General features: G+C 43.5%; 2 protein-coding genes across 6 annotated transcripts in view; one reads left to right on the forward strand and one right to left on the reverse strand.

Moving 5' to 3' along the window:
- The window catches only part of SPIDR (scaffold protein involved in DNA repair), a 194267-nt gene extending 179564 nt beyond the window's left edge, over window positions 1–14703 (forward strand). For 2 of the 5 annotated variants that reach the window (XM_030266178.4, XM_030266179.4), the window contains 6 exons: window positions 2707–2905; window positions 3924–4076; window positions 9485–9578; window positions 11165–11279; window positions 11774–11824; window positions 14199–14703. In XM_030266178.4, coding sequence (XP_030122038.4) covers window positions 2707–2905; window positions 3924–4076; window positions 9485–9578; window positions 11165–11279; window positions 11774–11824; window positions 14199–14333 — 747 coding nt within the window. In that variant the 3' untranslated portion in view covers window positions 14334–14703. Of the gene's footprint in view, window positions 1–2706; window positions 2906–3923; window positions 4077–9484; window positions 9579–11164; window positions 11280–11773; window positions 11825–14198 lie in introns of those variants that run through there. The other 3 variants (XR_012054123.1, XR_012054124.1, XR_003958854.4) reach the window with 3 other exon arrangements.
- A 1542-nt stretch (window positions 14704–16245) lies between these two features.
- On the reverse strand, window positions 16246–18033 carry CEBPD (CCAAT enhancer binding protein delta). The gene has a single exon (XM_030266182.4). The coding sequence runs from the start codon at window positions 17747–17749 to the stop codon at window positions 16718–16720; it is 1032 nt and encodes a 343-aa protein (XP_030122042.1). The 5' UTR covers window positions 17750–18033; the 3' UTR covers window positions 16246–16717.
- Between the last annotated feature and the right edge of the window lie 1054 nt (window positions 18034–19087).

Consider the following 19087-nt stretch of genomic DNA (forward strand, 5'->3'; position numbering starts at 1 on the left):
AATACATCTGCCATCCATACTGCGCCGGAAAGCTTACAATTATGTTTTATTTGTTTCTGAATGATGCTACGATGTTCTTTCAAACTGTTGCTAGCTGCCTTAGTAGTTAAAGGAATTTTTTTGTTGCTGATTTATTTATTTTTTCCTGGCGACTGGATTCTCAGTACAGCCAGCACTGAATTCTAGCAGAGAATAATTTGCAATTGTCCATCAGCTCCACAAGAAACAAAGTGTGAATCAAAGCATATGAAGCAAAGACAAAGAAATTCCAGAACAGCCAGCAAAATAGCTGGAGATGCTTCCCAGAAGTTTGAGACATAAATTTAATTTAGGTCTTGCCCTTTTGCTTCAAAAGCCAATGAATTATGATTTAATTTTTAGGCAGGGAGTACTTTTAACTACTGAGATGAGGGGTATCTCTTGTGTTTTCTCCGTGCTAATTGAGAATGTGACAGAGCATTTTCAAGCATGGAATTAGGGCTAGCTGGATGGGATCTTTAGTGTGCCAGCAGAAAGATGGACACATACGTGCGTAAATTCCTATTTCCAAGAAACCTCTTCTAGTCAAAAATGAAATAAAATTTCAGACTAGGGGCATCCTAGCCAAACATTTTTTAATTCAGGAATGTCTACATCTGAAATTCTGATGTGGGTTATCAGTATTCTTATGTAAAAGCACTTCATCACTGAATTAGAGAAAAGATGAAGCATGCAGGAACAGATGTGATTTTGAATAATGGAATATTGAGTAGCAGAAAAAAAAGGTCTGTGATTTTTTTTGTCTTGTTCCTAGAAGCTTTACTAGTTCATTTTTTAAAGACTGTTCACTTACTGAACTGTAAGCACCAGATTTTTATAAGTGAACAACATGAGTGCTCATAATCTTTTGAAAGTAATGATGGAAAAGCAATAGAAGACATTCTTCTTATGTTTAACTTTCTGGATAACTGCTCTAGGAATGTAAAGGTATTTACCTGCTGCTAGAGTATCACTTGCCTAGTCCTCACAGAAGATCAAAAACAGCAGCTTGTTTCCTGCAGCTGCATTTTCCAAGTGGATGTACCCTTCACATGCAAAATCACCAAGTTGTAGTAAGTGAGGAAGGGACAATGGTTTGTTTTGTTTTGAAGATTTATTATTAAATAATCTGCTATGTGAGCTAATTCAGATGTACCTTAAAAAACAGTATTTACTCTCTATAACTACAGTATTAAGTGCTTAAATTAATATAGCTTAATTTGTGTGAAGGAGGAATGGAAATACACTTTTTTTATTAGTCAGAATCTGAACTGTGGTTCAGAAGGAACATGAGGAAATATATTCCATCTGTGGTTAAGGAGCTGTCCTTCCTTGTAACTCAATCCTGCTGCGTCTGTTGTGTCCTCCTCTCTGTTCAGAACAAATTGTCACACATAGCAAGATGATGATTTTATACAAACTTGTGATTTTTGCTTTTATTATTATTTACTTTTTGGATGACTTTCCTGAAAGAGAGCTTTTAATGTGTTAGTAATTCTCAAGGGACAGATGTAAAAATTCTTTCTCTGAAGCTGTCCTAATGGTATCTATGCAGAGGAGGTGCCCAAATGTATGTAGTTACTAGGCAAAACAACAACATCAGTGTGATAGGCAGCATATGCTGTATTAAGGCATAACTGTTATATCTGAACTGTGAATTTTTCCAGTCACTATTTACAATTACCTCATTTGCTCTAAGAGTGCGAGCATGGACAGAAAGCCACGTTCAGTGTGGCTGATGGTTTCAAAGTTAGAATTCAACCAAAGACAAAATACTGGGGGTTTTGTTGCATTACCTTCTGCTACAGATATGCAGCTCTGAGAATTAAATGCTATATGTCTTTCCAGGCATTATAGTACTTAATTATCAATTAAATAATTGATAATTTTAAGCATTAATTTTTGATCTGCAGACTAATTAAGAGTAATGAAAACATTTTAAATTGATTAAATGATTTAATTTTAGATATTTTAGAATATTAGAATCTGAACATTTCCAAGTTCCTTGCACTAGTAAATATGAAATATGGTTTGATATGGTATTTTTATATCTGTCTGGGGCAGAAAACTTACACTGTCATTGCAGATTCATATATGTCTTACTTAGGAGTTATCTACTTCCTTAACTTTATGCATTCTTGGAATATGTAGGGATATTTGTTCAACTGAAAGAAAAAACTCCACTTTGCAACTTGGTTGTACTTGGGAATCTGATAACAGTACCTAGAAAATGTGTCCACAGAGGAATAATATTAGTAGAAGAAATGCTCTTTACTCATTTTTTTTAAGACAAAAATTATGCAAATCTTATTAAAACCATCCAATTATCTTTTTATGTATACCATATATATAGTATATTTTTTTTGGAAAATATATTTTCAGATCCCATGTACAGTTCAAGAAAATTATGATAAAGCATGATGGTTGACTGAGGTAAAGCCAAGAGTCCAGGAAGAGTCAACCTCAGAAAGTTAATTTAAGGTTGAGATTTTAAGGTTTGTATCTGAAGTAAGGAATACCAAAAAATTCTAGTAAACCTTTGACTCATTATCCTGTACAAGCTCTAACTGTAATAACTTCTGTCAGTTTTACGAGTCATTTTAATATGAAGCTGTTTAGTCTTTTCTTCTACTAGAAAAAAATTAACAGTTGCATTCCAAATTTGTAATTTTTTTTTCCTAATCGCAGACAAAACACAGTGTTCCTATAGATCAAAGAGAAATGTTGTTGTTTGTGACTGACTCCACACTGCAAAATGTGGTTCATGGGATTCCAAAAGTAGTTACTGTGTCAGTCACTGCGTCGTGTGTTCTCAGTATGGAAATCATAGAAGCCCTCAGTGCTGGCTCACGACTTGTCTTCTTCAAGGATGCTCTCTGGGGAAATGGTAAGCTTTGCACATGGTTTGGAAGCAGTTGGAGTCCCACAGAAACAGCTCCCTTATCTCTGACACCTCAATGTGTGACCTCCAGAGAGGTCACTTTCATTATCAGATGAAGATGAGACTTTGCAAGTTTGGGATGAGAAATTTGAAAGGGATTGTAATTTAAACTTTCTTGTAAAGTTTCTTTTTCTGTATTTTTGGCTTGATTTTGAAAGGGAACGAGAAATTCAGTGTTGTTGTTGTATGTCCACCAGTATTGCTGTCAGTCTTCTCTGATGACTGTTGAATCTGATGACCAGTGTAAATCAAACTTGTGAGCTGACAGAAGGCTCAAATATATTAAGAAATCTGTGTGTCCCTGGATAGAGAAATTTTACAAGATCTCCTAAACCATCTTAGCTGCGAGCCTTCACTGCCATACAGATCATGAAATTATGGTTGTTCCCTTTACTTTCATTTTTAGTCACTCTTTTTTGAGTTTCAAGTTTAGTTTTGTATGGTGATGGCAGGTCTGGCTCACATCTCACACCTACAGTCGCTTCTAGAATGTAAGTGAACTGGAAGTACAAAGCTGTGCAAAAGGCTGTGTGTCCTGAAGCAAAAATCTCTGCTCTGGGGAATAAAGCATTGCATGCACCTACTCTTTGTAATCTTTGAAGCAAAGTAGGACCACCTGAAGGGGTGCCCAAGCTTATTACCAAGGAAAAGCCTGTAACCTGTTTGCAAGGAGTGAGATATGATGCAGTCTGGGTGGCATCAGACTCATTTCTGGCATGTTCAGATTTTTAAATTTCTTTTTCTTCAAATTCAGATTTCTTTTTCTCCCTAGGAGTTGCAAAGTGTACCAAGAGCACGGTGCATGTCTCGCTGAAAGCAAAATATTTTGTCATTGAGAAAACCTGATGGAGTCTATTCATCTGTTTGGTAGCTGGCAGAGATTGTTGTCTTTATTGGCTGTGACAATTAACGTGGTCACCTTTTTCCTTGTTACTGTACTGAGCTGAAATGTCTTTTTTGGCAGGTAGGATTATTTGTGTTGAACGTACTGTTCTCCTATTACAAAAGCCTCTTTTGTGCTCGGCTGCCGGTGCTGACCTCAGTGAGCTGACTGGCCCTGTCAGACTCGATGAGCTGGATTCTACCACACAGGCCAGCTCCATTTGTGCTCTCAGAGGTTTGTATGGCCTTGCTGAAATGAATGTGGTTAATTATTTGTGCTCATTTTAATCTTGTGTGTCTTTATATTGATTTGCACAAACAGCGTGGAAGGATTAAAAAAGCATGGCATTGCTATGGGTCATTAGGATATTGGAGATTTTATGCTTCACTGTGGGCTCTGTTTGTCTTTTGCTGGCCAAGCTCTGCTCCCACTCACTCATACCCCAGAATAAATGTTTAATGCACAATCTGTTTCATTATATTCCTTCCTTCACTGTCTTCTTTCAGGAGCCTTCTGTTCACACCAGCCCTGTTGATGTTGCCAACAATGAGTTATACCAATATTTTTTAGGCAGATGGGTAAGATACGTTACCCAGATCTTGAATGGTAGGGGTTAGTGACTGATTTCCCTGGAGCTTTGCTGAAGTAGCACAATTTATTATTTTACCATAGTAATTTAGCATAATGTGGCCAGTATTTGCTCACCAACCACTTTGGATCATAGCTTTGTCTAAGATATGGTTTGACCATATCTTGGTCTTTGACCATTATCTTGGTCTTACCACTAGCTATGCAGAAACATTTCTTACAACAGATTTTCTAGTGATTCCAAATCATGCAGAAACATTCTCTACTGTGTATTTTCTAATGCTTTGTCCAGACAGCTTGTTAAACCTCCCAGCTGTACAGTGCCTATGAGAAAAAGCCCTTAAAAGCCCAACAACTCTTCAAGGCTATTTCCATCCTTAATTTAACTTGTATTATTCCAGTATCCCTTGTAGAAAATTCTTGATACACTTTTGCATTTATACCTTCAAGTATTCACTGGAGCATTTGAAATTAACTTTAAAATTACAACAAATAATGGTTTTCAAATTAATTCTTCAGCTATAATATGATAGACTGAGAAGACAGTTTGAAACCAAGCAAAGCCTAAACATACCTGCTGCTATGGTGGAGCCACAACTTAGCAATGCCTCTGTGATTAATTACTGAGCACCTTGCAGTGACCAATGTTGAACAGCGTATAATGAAAACCAAGCACAACTCAAAGCCTTGGTTGTTATGTACATCTTGCATTGATACAGCTACTTGAAAGATATTTCTGTCACTGGGTGTGAAATGCTTTTTGACTTTTTTTTTCACCTCTCCAGTAGTTATGTTAAGAATTGTCACTTCTCTGCTGTTAATTTTATGATTGTGAGAAGTGCCTGTCTTTTTTTCTTGTTGACAGTGTTCGTAGTAGGATAAAGGAAACATCTCTCTCTCCTTTCTTTTTCCAGCAGAGCAAAGAAAGTACACCTTTGTGATCTGTTGTGTAAACAAGTACTTACTTTACACACATGGGAGATGTCATGCTTTGCCTGTCCTGTATTACAGATAACAGAATGACAAAAGGAGAAATTAATCCTACAACCTTGTCTTGTTTAATCTGGAATTTATGCAGGATAGCTGTTATGTGTGTAGATTCCCACACCTGAATACCAACATAGAATATAAAATATCTTCTTTATACTTATGCTGCAGCATAAGCTGATGAAAACTCTCACTGTTGTGTGTACTGAAATATTTTAATATCATTCAAGAGATACATTCACTGGTTTGGGTTTCAATTATGTAGCCTACATCTTTCTGCTGAACTAATTAAACTAATAGCATTGACCCTACTTTGTTGGTAGAAGAATATACTTTCGGTGGAACAGTGCATGGAAGGAGATGTATCATCTCTAAAATTCAGTCACTGTCTCTTATCTCCTAAATCAGAGAGCTGTTAGTCTGGCTGTCAATGAGAAGCAGTTATTACCTCATTCATTCTTTTGCTTTGCACATCTTCTCATTTCTTGTACTTTCGGTCACCTATGTGTGTTGCACTCTGGCATCCTCCCACCTAGCAAAGAGACTGAAAAGGCTTTCTCTACCCCTTCCTGAAGGAGTGTGCCTTCCTGCTCCTTTGGAAGGAACATCTGAAGGTCTGCCAGTCCAAGCTCCTGCTTGAAGCTGGGCCCTGACCAACTTGGTACAACTCTGGACTGGATGTTCTTCAGAGGTTCCTTCCCTATCAAAACAGAAAGTGTTCCATTCCAAGCAGATGCAATGAGTTTGTCAAAAATTCTTGTTTCAGGGACGTCCATTCATACCAGCTCTGGGATAATGGACTGTGTTGCTCTTCAACAGATCAGTGAAAACCTGTGGTTGCTTTCTAATGAAAAGTTTATTCTTCATTGCGGTTTCCACCTGTGATCTTAGGGTTAATAGGTTTATTTTCTTATCACTATGCATTGCAAGGTAATTTATAACCTCTGTTTGCTGTATAGTAGCAGTCAGGATGACTTAAATGTTGGCAGTTCATATGGCACGGAACTGTTTTTCCTCTTAATCATGCTTTGAGTAAATTCTACTTAGTCTATACCACATATGATATGTGGGAATATTACTTGATTAATGTTATTTGCGTAGTATATGACTCACCAACAGTGACTGAATTTTGACGTTGGGTATTTTCATATTTCAGTCTTTGCTAGGCGTGCGGGGTTTTATTCAGTTTTCCGCTTAATCGTGGGACTAAAATGGGGTCAGTCAGTTTACCTATGTTTCCTTTTTTGATTGAATTTTTGCATTTCCTGTCCCATTAATCAGGATAACTGACTGGGGGAAAGAAATCCAAAACAACACCTCCATGTTTTAATTGTTTCAACCAAAGTGTTCCTTTGCATTCCACATTGCAGACTTGCTTTTCCAGGTGTTGTCCTATTGTCAATCTCTTCTTAATGGTGCCAGCCACAATCCTTAAATATAGACTAGAGGTAAAAAATTAATTTTGGCCGTGTGCATTTTCATTTAAAAGAAGGATCTTGGGAAAATATCCAAAAGGTTTGTGTATGTCAAGCAAAATCCAGTCTTGCAAAAGATGTGCAGTAGTTCAGCATCCTGAACTTGAGAAATCGCTTTATAGGGTGCACAAGACTTTCACTAGATTACTACACCTGTTGCTGCTTTGAGTTGGTCTGATTTCAGTGATGTCTAGTGGTTTTCTCAAGGGAATTCTATCATCAAAATAATCTCCACTAGACATAATCTCATCAGTATGATCCTGATTAATTTTCTTCAAATGTACTTGCACTGGCATCTTGCAGTTGGAATATGGCACACAACTGGAAGAAAGTGAAAAGGCTTAGAGAGAAAGGGGATTTGTTTTGGTTTTAAAATTATTTTTTTAATGAAGAAGGAAACATACTCAGCAAACTTATTAGTAGCTTTTTGGTGAACAAGAATTATAAAATCATAGAATCACTTAGGTTGAAAGGGATCTTTAAGATCATCCAGTCAAACCATTAACCAAAATCAAAACCAGCACTGCCAAATCTACCACTAAACCATGTCCCCAAATGCCACATCTGCATGTCTTTTAAATAGCTCCACGGCTGGGGACTCCACCACTTTTCTGGCAGCTATTCAACTGGTTGACCACCCTTTAAGTGAAGAAAGTCTTCCTAATATCTGATGTAAACCTCTCTTGGCATAACGTTAGGCCATTTCCTCTCACGCTGTCATTGGTTACTTGGGAGAAGAGGTCGTCCCCTGCCTGGTTACAAACTCTTTTTAGGCAGCTGTAGAGAGCAAGAAGGTTCCTCCCAAGCCTCCTTTTCTCCAGGCTAAAGAACCCCAGCTCCTGTCCATCAGCTCCATTGCCCTTCTCTGGGCCGCTCCAGCACCTCAGTGTCTTTCTTGGAGTGAGGGGCCCAGAACTGGACTTGAGGTGCAGCCTCATTAGTGCTGGGTACAGAGCGATGATCCCTTCCTTATCCTGCTGGACCACACTATTGCTGATGCAGGCCAGGATGCCACTGGCCTTCTTGGCCACCTGAGCACACACCAGCTCATGTCCAGTTTTCTGTTGACCACCACCCCCAGGTCCTTTTCCATTGGGTCACTTTCCAGCTACTCTTCCCCTCAGCCTGTGGCTCTGCCTGGGGTTGTTGTGATCGAAGTGCAGGACCCAGCACCTGGCCTTGTTGAACCTCACACCACTGGCCTCAGCCCATTGATCCAGCCTGTCCAAATCCCCATGCAGAGCCTTCCTGCCCTCCAGCAGATCAACACTCCCACCCAACTTGGTGTCATCTGCAAACTCACTGAGGATCTTGACTGGATCCAGATTTTTGATAAAAATATTAAACAGGACTGGCCCCAATACTGAGTCTTAGGGAATACCAGTCAAGTGGATCCAGTCGAGTTAAATCCACCAAGCAGATTTAACTCTATTCGGCATTCACGTCATTCAAAGAGAAACTTACCCATGGAAACTCTCAGTTTATCACGAACACTGAAGAATCAAAATTATTCTTCTAAGAGTCCAAGTGGCTAAATAGAATATCTTATTCTGTCAGAGAAATGCCTGATATTTTTTTGTACACTTAGAAATTGGGTCATAAATGTTGTATTTGAGAAGCAGCTTTCCAGATCATCAGACTCACTGTCCTTTGAATTCCCAAAGAAAATTACAGTTTTGTTTTTTAGATGTAACTCCCTCCTTGTCCCAGAACCAGAAAAACAAGGGATTAACACCCTCTCTTACAGTCCAGGAACAGTAAATGCTCCATAGTCTCCAAGGCTTTCTTCTATTGAGTGCAGTGTAGAACTGTGAGGTTCTTGCTCAACAGAGGCTGGATTTTTTTTAATCTGTAGTTCTGTTGTACTAGTGAGGTTTTATTTCAGTGTAATTTAATTCTTACAGGTGAATATTTTTCTCTATAAATAATGCTCATAATTTCAGTGTATTATTACCATAAAATATAATACACTCTTTATTGGCTTCTCATAAAATTCTCAATATATTTTTACTTGCCAAAACTAGCAAGGCCCTTTTTATTAGTCCAAAGTATCTTTGGCATTCCCTTCTTACGCACACACTTTAGATTGTGAGCCAGATCTAATCTCTGTTAAATCTGTATAAATGAAGAATAACTCCATTGTTAGTGGAATTTAATCTGCATTGTTGTTTTCAGAAGGGATTGGGGCTTCTTATTGGTTTGTATTTTCTAAATATCAATATCAAGCTATTCGATCTGATTATTTTTGTAGCTGTTTATTGCGAAGAAAACATCAGAGGACCAGAAAGAAAGCAAACAAGCAAAAACAAATCAGAAAAGCAGTAAAATCCAAACCAAAAGAACTGAGGCTGTTTGGAAAGTTAATTGTCAATTATCTACTTTATTATATATTTAAAATGTAACACTCTGCTGTACTTTCATCCTTTGTTGGAAGGACAAAGGAGGAAGGGAGTGATATTGTTGGAAGACCCGATTCTTGCTCTGATAAGTCTTAAGCTGTGGGTCAGCAAGGTTCAAACCTGCTGTGAAGCCAAGAGTGACTGTGTTTGCTGGCTTAACGTTAGCATTTTGTAAGAATTCCATGTTCTGCAGGTACTGTTGTTGGAGTTAATGAGAGCACTGCTTTCTCCTGGCCTACATGCAACAGATGTGGCAATGGAAAGTTGGAAGTGTGTCCCCAGGACAGGTGAGAGTCAGCATGCTCCAGAGCACTCCAGGTGTTCTGTAGATGTAGCCATAACAGCAATAGGTGATGCAATGATTCCTGCAGGCACAAGCTGCACTTTGCTCTTTCCTAGAGCTAAGACGTAGTATTTTTATTGCTGATGAACTGATAAAACCTGCAAGGTTACATTAATATATGAAGAAAGATACAAGTAGATATTAAATAGTTTGATTTTGCAGTTATTACTTGTTTTTTAAACCACTCTTGCTTATAAAAGTTTCATAGCCCACTGCATTATAATATTGCTTTTAATAAATATGCCCATAAACCACAGGTCTGATTTTAAGTTCCTTTAGAAGTAGGTACATGTGTTTCTGTGTCTTGCCTTGTTAATCTGTGTATCCTCAATTCACCTCATTTTTGTACTGTACTGTGATCTGTGCTACATTTCAGACCTATTAAATCTGTCACCTTTCTAAAAAGGATGTTGAATAATTCTGGCAGTATGTTTGTCCTGAGTGTGAGGACTGATCCTACAGGACGTGTTGCCACCTGAAATGCTGAACCTGTGTCACACTGACACAGTTTTGGAAAGCCTCCCCTGCAGCTGCCTAGGCAGCTTGTGCTTGCAGAGTGTGGACCTGGTGGAATAAAAGCCCAAGGGATACAAGAAGTCAGAGTGTGGAAGGCAGGGAGGAAGGCAGGCAGGAAGGCAGGCAGGAAGGAAGGCAGGAAGGCAGGAAGGAAGGAAGGAAGGAAGGAAGGAAGGAAGGAAGGAAGGAAGGAAGGAAGGAAGGAAGGAAGGAAGGAAGGAAGGAAGGAAGGAAGGAAGGAAGGAAGGAAGGAAGGAAGGAAGGAAGGAGTTTGTTCGTCTGAAAAAGCTTATGAAAATTATAAGAAATTGTGTTGTTCTTATTGAAATAGGTAATATTTTCTTAAAGATGAGAGAGATTTTCCCTTTATGCTTTGTTGTACAAGAAAAGGGCTGAAAATCAAAACCAGGTGTCTTGTATTATATTGTCATGCAAAAAATAAGGATGTGTCTATGTTCACGTAGTCCAGTGTAGTGTAGTCCAATTTAAAAAGTATCTCACCTGTGAAGGACACTTTTGCTTCATTTGGAGAACAAATGAACTATCAATATTTGTTTAAGAAGTGCTTCCAACAAGCACTTATAGCTGAGCTTAATTTTGTGCATGACTTAAGAGTGCACTGAAAACATAGAACGTTTGCTGAATGAGGGCCTAAGTCAATAATTCACTTCGGCCAAATCTATACTACAGATTTTCTATTGCCATAACTTTTAGGAGGTTATGAGATTAATATTTGCTTAAGTGGGATGACTATAAATAGCAACCTCTCCCCATGCTGCCAGAAATTATAAAAGGAAGATCCTTTTGCCAGAAAAGTTTAGGTCCTCCAGGAGAGTTACTGCCAACAGAAGAGTTCTATCTGCTATTATCAACTGAATCTCTACCAGGGCTTTGCTGCTAAAAGTCTACCAGAAAAGTATTTTAGAGACTACATTAATTGGGGTTTTATTTTGATTTATGACTGATAGCTTGTTTGTTTCTTTATGTTTTCCATCATTATTTTGCGTGTTTCAGAGAATTGCTATATTGCAACCAGTGCTCTGAAGTTGTCACAATGCCAGTTTTGAAAATGCAGCTGGAAGTCTTCTTGAGTTGTCCATCCCGATCTCAAAGTACAGTAAAAGTAAAGGTATGGCATGAAATAAGTGCTGGTGTATGGGGTGCAGTTAGGCTAGATGTGTAGACACATGGGTATTCTAAGCCACACTTGTGTGAACAGTTCTGCCAGAAGACAAATTAAAATATTTTAGACTATCCCATAATTTAATCTAATACTAAGCTTGTGTTTCATTGGGCTAAGAACCCAGTTCCCAGATCTTGCTCAAATAATGCAGTCATTGAGTTCACCCTGAGGTCTACAAACTCTTCTATGGCCCAGATGAGGGGATTTCTTAGGTTGGGCCTTTGGAAACCTCAGCCTACACAGTCTGAAAGGAATGTGTATTTTTAGACTTCCATTCTAAACATCTTTTGTGTCACCTTTCCTCTGCTTTCTTGGCCAGAGAAACAAAACTGTTTTGATATTAAAATGATAAATCTTTGTTCTATATGACTACAAACAGAACGTCTTTGCGCACTTAAGATTTTTGTCATGAACAAAACCTGTGAATTTTCTCATTCCAGCTGTTGCAAAGAACAATTTCTTCTCTTCTGACGTCAGCAAGTGAGGACGGGGTAGGTATAATGAATGCTGACCAAAGAAAGTTAAACTACAGAATTTAATGTAAAGGCAGAGTACCAATGTGTTGGCAGGTCAGCCATGACTTGTGGTGGGAGGGTCTTGGAAATCTCTTGAAAGTGATGGAGGTTCTAACTTTCCAGGCAGTTCACTTCAGAACTGCACTAGGAGTGGTAAGAGATTTCACTGTAAGTGAAATGATTTTTTTTTTCCTATGTCCAGGCTGTGATTTGAGTGGGCTGTGCCCTTTGGCAATCCCACCTTCCAGCTGCTGATGCCCTGCCATCTCATCAGACTCACACCCTCCTTTTCAGAAGGGGGATGCAGCAGATGGGCTGTGTAGCTTCAGCTCAGCTGTGGATGTGCAGAGCTACGTGCAAACAGCACTCAGAGCTGCCACAGGCAGTGCTGGGCTTGACTCCATTCTCTGCCTGAGGATCCAAAGACAGCAAAGGCACCCTCCAAGCATCCCACCTTTTGGGTCTTGTCTTCTAAATCCTATAAACCACAACCACTTTGTAACAGCACAACACTCAAAGTACTGGCAAGTGGAAATAGTAGAAGAATTTGCAAAAGGCATGCAAGATATTACTTCATAATTGTATGAATGAAACACACATGAGCCATGTAGATCCATGGGCTAAAGTACAGTTTATGTAACTGTGAAGTAGTTATTCCTTTAATCTGAGATATCAGAAGAACCCTGACACTTGGCACAGTGACCCAGATTTATTGTGGGTGAGGGAGGCACCCGGGTAGGTGCCTGGCTGGCATTGGCTGCTGGATGGTCTCAGCCTTCAGAAAGTCATTAAGTCCAATTAGGATTCCAAGATTTTCCCTCTCCCTTGCACGTGGATAGGAGCAAAGGTCGGTTTGTTGCCTTGTTTAATCATCCCAGTTAAATATCTTCTGTTAAGTGATATGTACTGGGGTCAGTTTGCTTTCCCTGTCTTACAAGTTTTCCAGTATTTTCCTATTACGTGCTCCATGCTTTTAGTGGGGTTTGTGGGTAATATTTAAAATGGAAAGTTACTCTGAAATTATAAATTATTTTTTTATACTGGAGGAGGGTATATATTTAATTTAAGCAAAGAGATACAAGGTATTTCCAAAATGTATTTGCTCCTTTAATAGCAATTAAGTCGTGCAGAATTTTACAGTATGTGTCTGGTTTGGTTACAGACTGGCAAAACATAGTTCTTTTTTCGAGTTATTTGAATTCAAACGACCTCTTTTTCATGTTTCAGTGTGTATAATGCCAGTATTTAGAAGTCTGGCAACTCAGACTTTTTTCTGCCCTGGCTGAAACACAGGGATAAAGATTAGTCACAAGAAATACCACCTGAGGTGGCCTTTTTTTGCTGGTGCTGCTAAAGTTTCTAAGGGTGCAGCTTTGTAATCAATTATTTTGTCAGGGAGGTTGGTTTTAGCCGTCACTGGCCCTGGCTACTTGTTCTTCAGCTTGTGGCAGCCCTTCTGCTACACCAGTAGAGTTGTTTGTGCAGCTGCACGGTGAACTGGACTGCAGAACCGGTCTGGGAGAAAAATAATCCAGGGAAAAAAAAAAAAAGAAAAAGGATTGTTTATACCTTGAACCAGGCAACACCATGGGTATCACATAGCTGGACAGAAGCACAGCACAGATGAAGGCAGGGGCACAGTCAGAGGCTTGGTGTAGGCAAGGCCTATTAAGGAAAGAAGTGGATGTGAACCTGCCACCTGAGATACCCTCTCAAGTGAAATATCCACTATGAGTGTTACCAGTTCTTGTGTTATCCTCTTAGTGCAGCCATGCCAGCCTCGCATCCCTCTCCTCCACACAGAACACAGCCTCTGCTAATTCGCTCAGGCACAACTCGTGGGTGAAGTGCAGGTCAGATCATTAAACAGGAGGGACTGAGTTGGTGCTGGTGGTGGTAATGCTGAAAGGTGGGAGAGGGAGGAGAGTAAGAAGGGTTACAAAATGTTTTTTCCTTTAGTGGATCAGTTAGCACAGGTAATCAATGTATAGTATGTATATACACATTGCCAGCACGCATGGAGGCCTGCAAGTGTCAGAAAGGAAGATAAAGGTAGCGTGTATAGGTTATGCTTCAGCAAAACTAAGTTCAAAGTCACAGTAACTTATTTCTTTTTTAAACAGCTCATTTTTAAAGCCTGGTAGGGCAGGAACTGAGACAGGAGTGTGATCTAATTACTGAAAATCTAATATATTCATTCTTTCCATTATTTCTAATGCACTTTCCGAGTCCTTTAAAAAAATTGTGTGTTGGAAGAGGATCTTTCATGCTGCATCTTCCCAGCTGAATGCTGCCTAGAACAGAACGTCCAGCACTGTTTGTTTTGCTCACCGTGCTTTTATTCCTGCAGATTTACGAGGTGCAGAGCGTGCTGGGAAAGGAGGTGGGGTTATTGAACTGCTACGTCCACTCCACAACCACTCACCCCAACTGTGTTGCGCTGGAGGAAATTGTTCTTCTGGAAGCTGCAGCAAGACAGAGTTGAACTCTAGTCAGCTATTATGGTATCTGTGGACTTTGTAATGAGATTATCTGTTAACTAGTGCCACAGATAATGTATAATGCAAGTGTGATAAGCATTAAGATAGTTTATTAAAACTGTGATTTATAAAGCACATTGTGCTAACACTGAAAAAAATGTATATTATTCAACTTTCTGAACTTTTTTTTCTGATCAGTGCAGAATCTCAGAATACAGTTCTTTGTTGTGTTTGCTGTTATGTAATGTAAAACATGTTTTTCTGGAAGTTTTGAATGGTTGTGATTTATTTTTATTTTTAATATTACCGTATTTATTATGTGTCAATTTAAAAAAAAATTACTGAGATTTTTGAAATAAATAACTTGCTACGCCAGTTGGTTTAAGCTGAGTTTTATCAGTATATCCCAGACCTGCTGCAAAACGCCTGCGTGGTATGTGAATTCTGAGTTATCACTTTGCAATAGTTGTTATAAAGACAGAGATTTGGACACATATAAAGTTAATGTTTTACAGCTAATTGGTCTCTCAGCAGAGAAGTTGTGTGTTATCTGTAGCTTCCCACAAAGCGGGTGTTTCACTGTAGTTTTCTTTTATGGGTAAGCAGCAAACTGCATTGTAGGCCACGCAACCACCCCCACCCAGACTGTGGAGAATACAGATCAGATAAATGCCAGAATCTTCCTCTGTGTGCAAGAGTTCATTTAATAATTAGAAACTGTGTGATTTTTTTTCCCCCTTACTCTTTCACAGTGTTTAAAAGCCCCTTACAGGTCAGAGGAGGAGGAACAAGTGGTTTTAGCACAGGTCCCACATGTGATTAACCAGCAGAGAAGGAATACCAAACTTGCCACACTGGTCATTTCTGTGGCTCAGGCCAGTAGTGAAAAGTCTTACAGATGTCACAATTACTAAAGAAATTACCCAGCTTTTGAATGCCCCTTTCTTCCCCACCGCCTCCAAGCATTTCAGTCTCTTACCTGCCTCCCTGTAAGGAAAAAGGAGATGACAGCCCATTCCTGTGTAGAGGTTTGTATGTGAGACTGGGCTTGCCCCTTCAAAACCTAAATAGACTTGAGTCTCTGGGAAAACTGGAGGTGCTTGTGTCAGGCCATTTTTCTCCTGTGTCCTAGAGATGCTGTAGGTGTTCTAACACTGCACTACTGAAATTTAGGCAAGATGCTGTAGGTGTTCTAACACTGCACTACTGAAATTTAGGCAAGTTTCCGCTCTGTCACTAGCAGGGATCAGTGAAAGTCTTTGTGACCACTGACTCTGTGATGAGCAGCAGTTGCCCACTCTCACTTTCACTAGCCAGGATTAGTGAAAGTGTCCAGCTCCTGCAGTGGGCTGAAGCCTGAGGGTGCATCAACACCTCTGAGACTCACTACTGAGGTGAGCTCTGGTCCCTGCTATGGAACTGTTAGTGTAGGTGCAACTTTGCATTATCTAGAAACCCCTTGGAAGTTTTTTTAACAGGAATTTTAACTAGTGGTATTCTTTTAATGGTGTTTTTCTAGTCCTATACACTTTTTTTAAAAGATATAGAATATAGGTATTTCTGACAAGAGTCCTGCTCACAGAGCAGTCTCTCCTGATGTGCAGCTGCTTGGTCCCACCAGCGCCGCGGCAACCCCTGACTCAGCACTCTGGCTCAGCGATGCGGCTCCGGGGGGAGCAGACTTCGGAGCCACCGCGGCCGAGGGGTCTCACGGTTGTTCCCACCCCTGCATCGCTCTCTGGATGCTTCGGGAAGTAGCGCAGGGGCCCTCGCCCCCAGCCATGCCCTCACCTCCCCTCTCGGCCCCTGAGACCCCCTCGCCGTGTTCCCCGCCCGTGTTCAGCCCCCTCCCGGGCAGCACAGCTTTCCCCGCCGCCAGCCCGTTGCTATCACGACACAGAGCAAACGAGAGCAGGGTTGATTTAAAATGCTTTTCTTTATTCTTAGAAATGCTGTAAAAATTGATATAAAAGTTTGAGCATGCTCAGTCTTTTTTTTTTTTTCCATCCTACTGTCTAAAATACATGGGATTTTGAATCATTTTAACAGATGTACCATAGCTGCATCGGTATGAGTAAAATGTAGAAAAGACGAAAACTACCATTACAAAAATAATTTAAGGGGAGAGAAGAAAAAAAAAATAATATATTTAGCTTTTTTTTCCCTTTTTCGCAAAGTTTCGTGGTGAAAGACCCAGGCATCGCTCCACGTCGCTGCCGCATTCCGAGCGCGGCCGCGGGCCGGCAGGTCCCGCCACGGCTCCGCGCCTCATGCCGCGCCCGGCCCGGCCCGGGGCGCCGCGGCACGGCCCGACAAGGCTCGGCACGGCCCTCTGAGGTATTTATCCACCGTCTCCCGGAGTCCGTCTCTCCGTCCCGCTCCCCCCCGGTTACCGGCAGTCGGTGCCCGAGCCGGGCTGCAGGAAAGAAGCGCCGGGCAGCTGCTTGAAGAAGTGCCGGAGGCTGGTCAAGTCCCGGGTGAGCTGCTCGATCTTCTTGTGCAGCTTCTCGTTCTCGGCCGAAAGCTCCAGCAGCTTCTGCTGCATCTCCTGGTTGCGCCGCTTCGCCTTGTCGCGGCTCTTGCGCACGGCGATGTTGTTGCGCTCCCGGCGCTGCCGGTACTCGGGGCTAAACCTGTCCACGCACTTCTTGCCGCCCCGCTCCTTGCCCGCGGCGGCGGCGGGCGGCGGGACGCCCTGCGCCGGCCCGGGCACGGCGGCGGCGGCGGCGGGGCCCGGCGAGCGGGTGCTGCAGCTGGAGGGGGAGCTGCTGCCCGGCGGCTCGGGGGACGTGGGCGGCGTGGGCTGCCCGCTCAGGTTCATGATGGTCTGGGCGCAGGTGGCGATTTGCGAGGGCAGCAGAGAGGAGGAGAGGTCGCTGTCGCTCCAGTCCGGCTCCTGCTTCAGAGCGCCGCGGGAGGAGAAGGAGGAGGAGGAAGAGGAGGAGGAGGAGGAGGAGGCGGTGCGGGGCTCGGAGCCCAGCAGGGTGGTCATGGCAGCGCCGAGGTCCTTGGCGGGGTCGCGGCCGGCGCCGCCGCCCGGTGGCAAATACTCGCCGTATTCCCCGCCCCGCTCGGGCTTGTGGTTGCTGTTGAAGAGGTCGGCGAAGAGCTCGTCGTTGCAGAGCTCCAGGTTGGGCACGGCAGACATGGAGTCAATGTAGGAGCTGAAGTCGATGGCGCTCTCGTCCTCGTACATGGCCGGGGCGGCGGCGCTCAGCTCCGCCAGGTTGGTGCCGCTGCCCCCCAGGCCGCCCCCCGCCTCCTCGCCGCTCATCCCGCAGCCGCCGCGGGCCCCCGGCTTGCAGGCGGGACCCGGCCCGCCGCCGCTGCCCACCTTGGCGTCGTAGAAGTTGGCGGGCTCCAGGCACCAGCTCTTATAACATGCCGGGGAGTCCAGGCTGTAGAGAGCGGCGGCGCTCATGGGCGAGCGGGACGCGGCGCCGCACGGCCGCGGCGCGGGGGCTCCGGGGCGCGGGCACCAAACGCCGCTCCGCGACGGCCGCAGCTCCAGCCTCTGTCACGGGCAGGTGGGAGCGGGGCGCTGCTGCCGCTGCTCGCACCGCTGCCGCTGCTCGGTGGCACCGGCGCTGCCGCTGTAGCCCCGCCGTCGCCTCCCCGAGGGGGCCGATCCGGGCTCGGGTCACGCCGTGAGCGGCGGAAAGAAGCGGGGATGGGACAAGGCGTCTCAGGACCTGGGAGTGAAACGCCCGCTCGGTCCCTTCTTATACGGCGCGGGCCCCGCCTCCTGCCCCAATGACGGGGAACGACTGTTCCCGGCACCCCCGGGGACCCGGGGGCGGGAGCGGGTGGGGTGCGCGGCCGCGGAGGCAGGGCTGCCGCCGCAGCGAGCTGCCACCTCCCGGCGGAGGGTGGCCGCGGTCCGAGGTGCCCCCACCGCGGGCATGGGACGGTGCGGCTGCCTTTCGTGTGCCTGCCGCCCTCCCCGCACCGTCCCGTCCCTGGAGAGCGCTGCCCCGACGCCGGTGCCGGCGCCCCATTCCCCCGGCTGAGTTTTGACTTTCCCTTTCCCGCTCGGGCCAGCGGAAAAGCTGGCTGGAAAAGCCGATTTTACCCCGCCGCCGCCACCAGCACCATGCTGCATCCACCCCACGCGCTTCCCCGGCGGCGCCTGGGATGGAGCGATACGGGGAAGATGCTGCCTGCCCCACGCGTGTCTCTGTGTATCACCCGAGCGCCCTCCGGAGGCTCATCTCCCTTCGCTGGAGCAAGGGCAGCTTCCCTCGAGGAGGATGTAAATCCGCCGTTCCGGGGAGTGGGTGGCCACTTGGATTTCTTCTGGCAGGACCCTGTGGTGGGACAGGGGTCTCTGAGGCATCTTTAGCTGCCTCACACTGTCTGCATGAAGTTATGCCTCTTAGAACCTTACATTAAGTTATTATGCATGTTGTCGACCCCTGCCACCCCTTGCATCCCACAAACTAGTACTATTAAATTGGCAAGTACCAGAAAACTGAAAGTACTTTCAGCTAAAATATAAGTTTTCTAGTTCCATAATAGTTTCTAAAACCCTGGCTCCACCCCCAGGTGCTGCACTGACTGAATTAGTAAACACATAACAAAACGCCCTTAAATTTACTTTGTAAAAAAAATTACTTATTTATTTATTTTCCAGAAGACCCTTCTATATTTAAATAGGACTATCCCAGGCGCCGACTTTCCAGCCCAGCACGCAGCTGACGCTGCTGGCATGGAGCTGTGCCCTGCGGAGCGCGGTGCCACTCGCCCGGAGGTGGCTGGC

The sequence above is a fragment of the Taeniopygia guttata genome, chromosome 2 (assembly GCF_048771995.1).
Source record: "Taeniopygia guttata chromosome 2, bTaeGut7.mat, whole genome shotgun sequence".
Lineage (NCBI taxonomy): Eukaryota > Metazoa > Chordata > Aves > Passeriformes > Estrildidae > Taeniopygia > Taeniopygia guttata.

Coding starts and splice junctions, on each gene's coding strand:
- CEBPD (XM_030266182.4), bottom strand. CDS start 17,749: ATGAGCGCCGCCGCTCTCTACAGCCTGGACTCCCCGGCATGTTATAAG.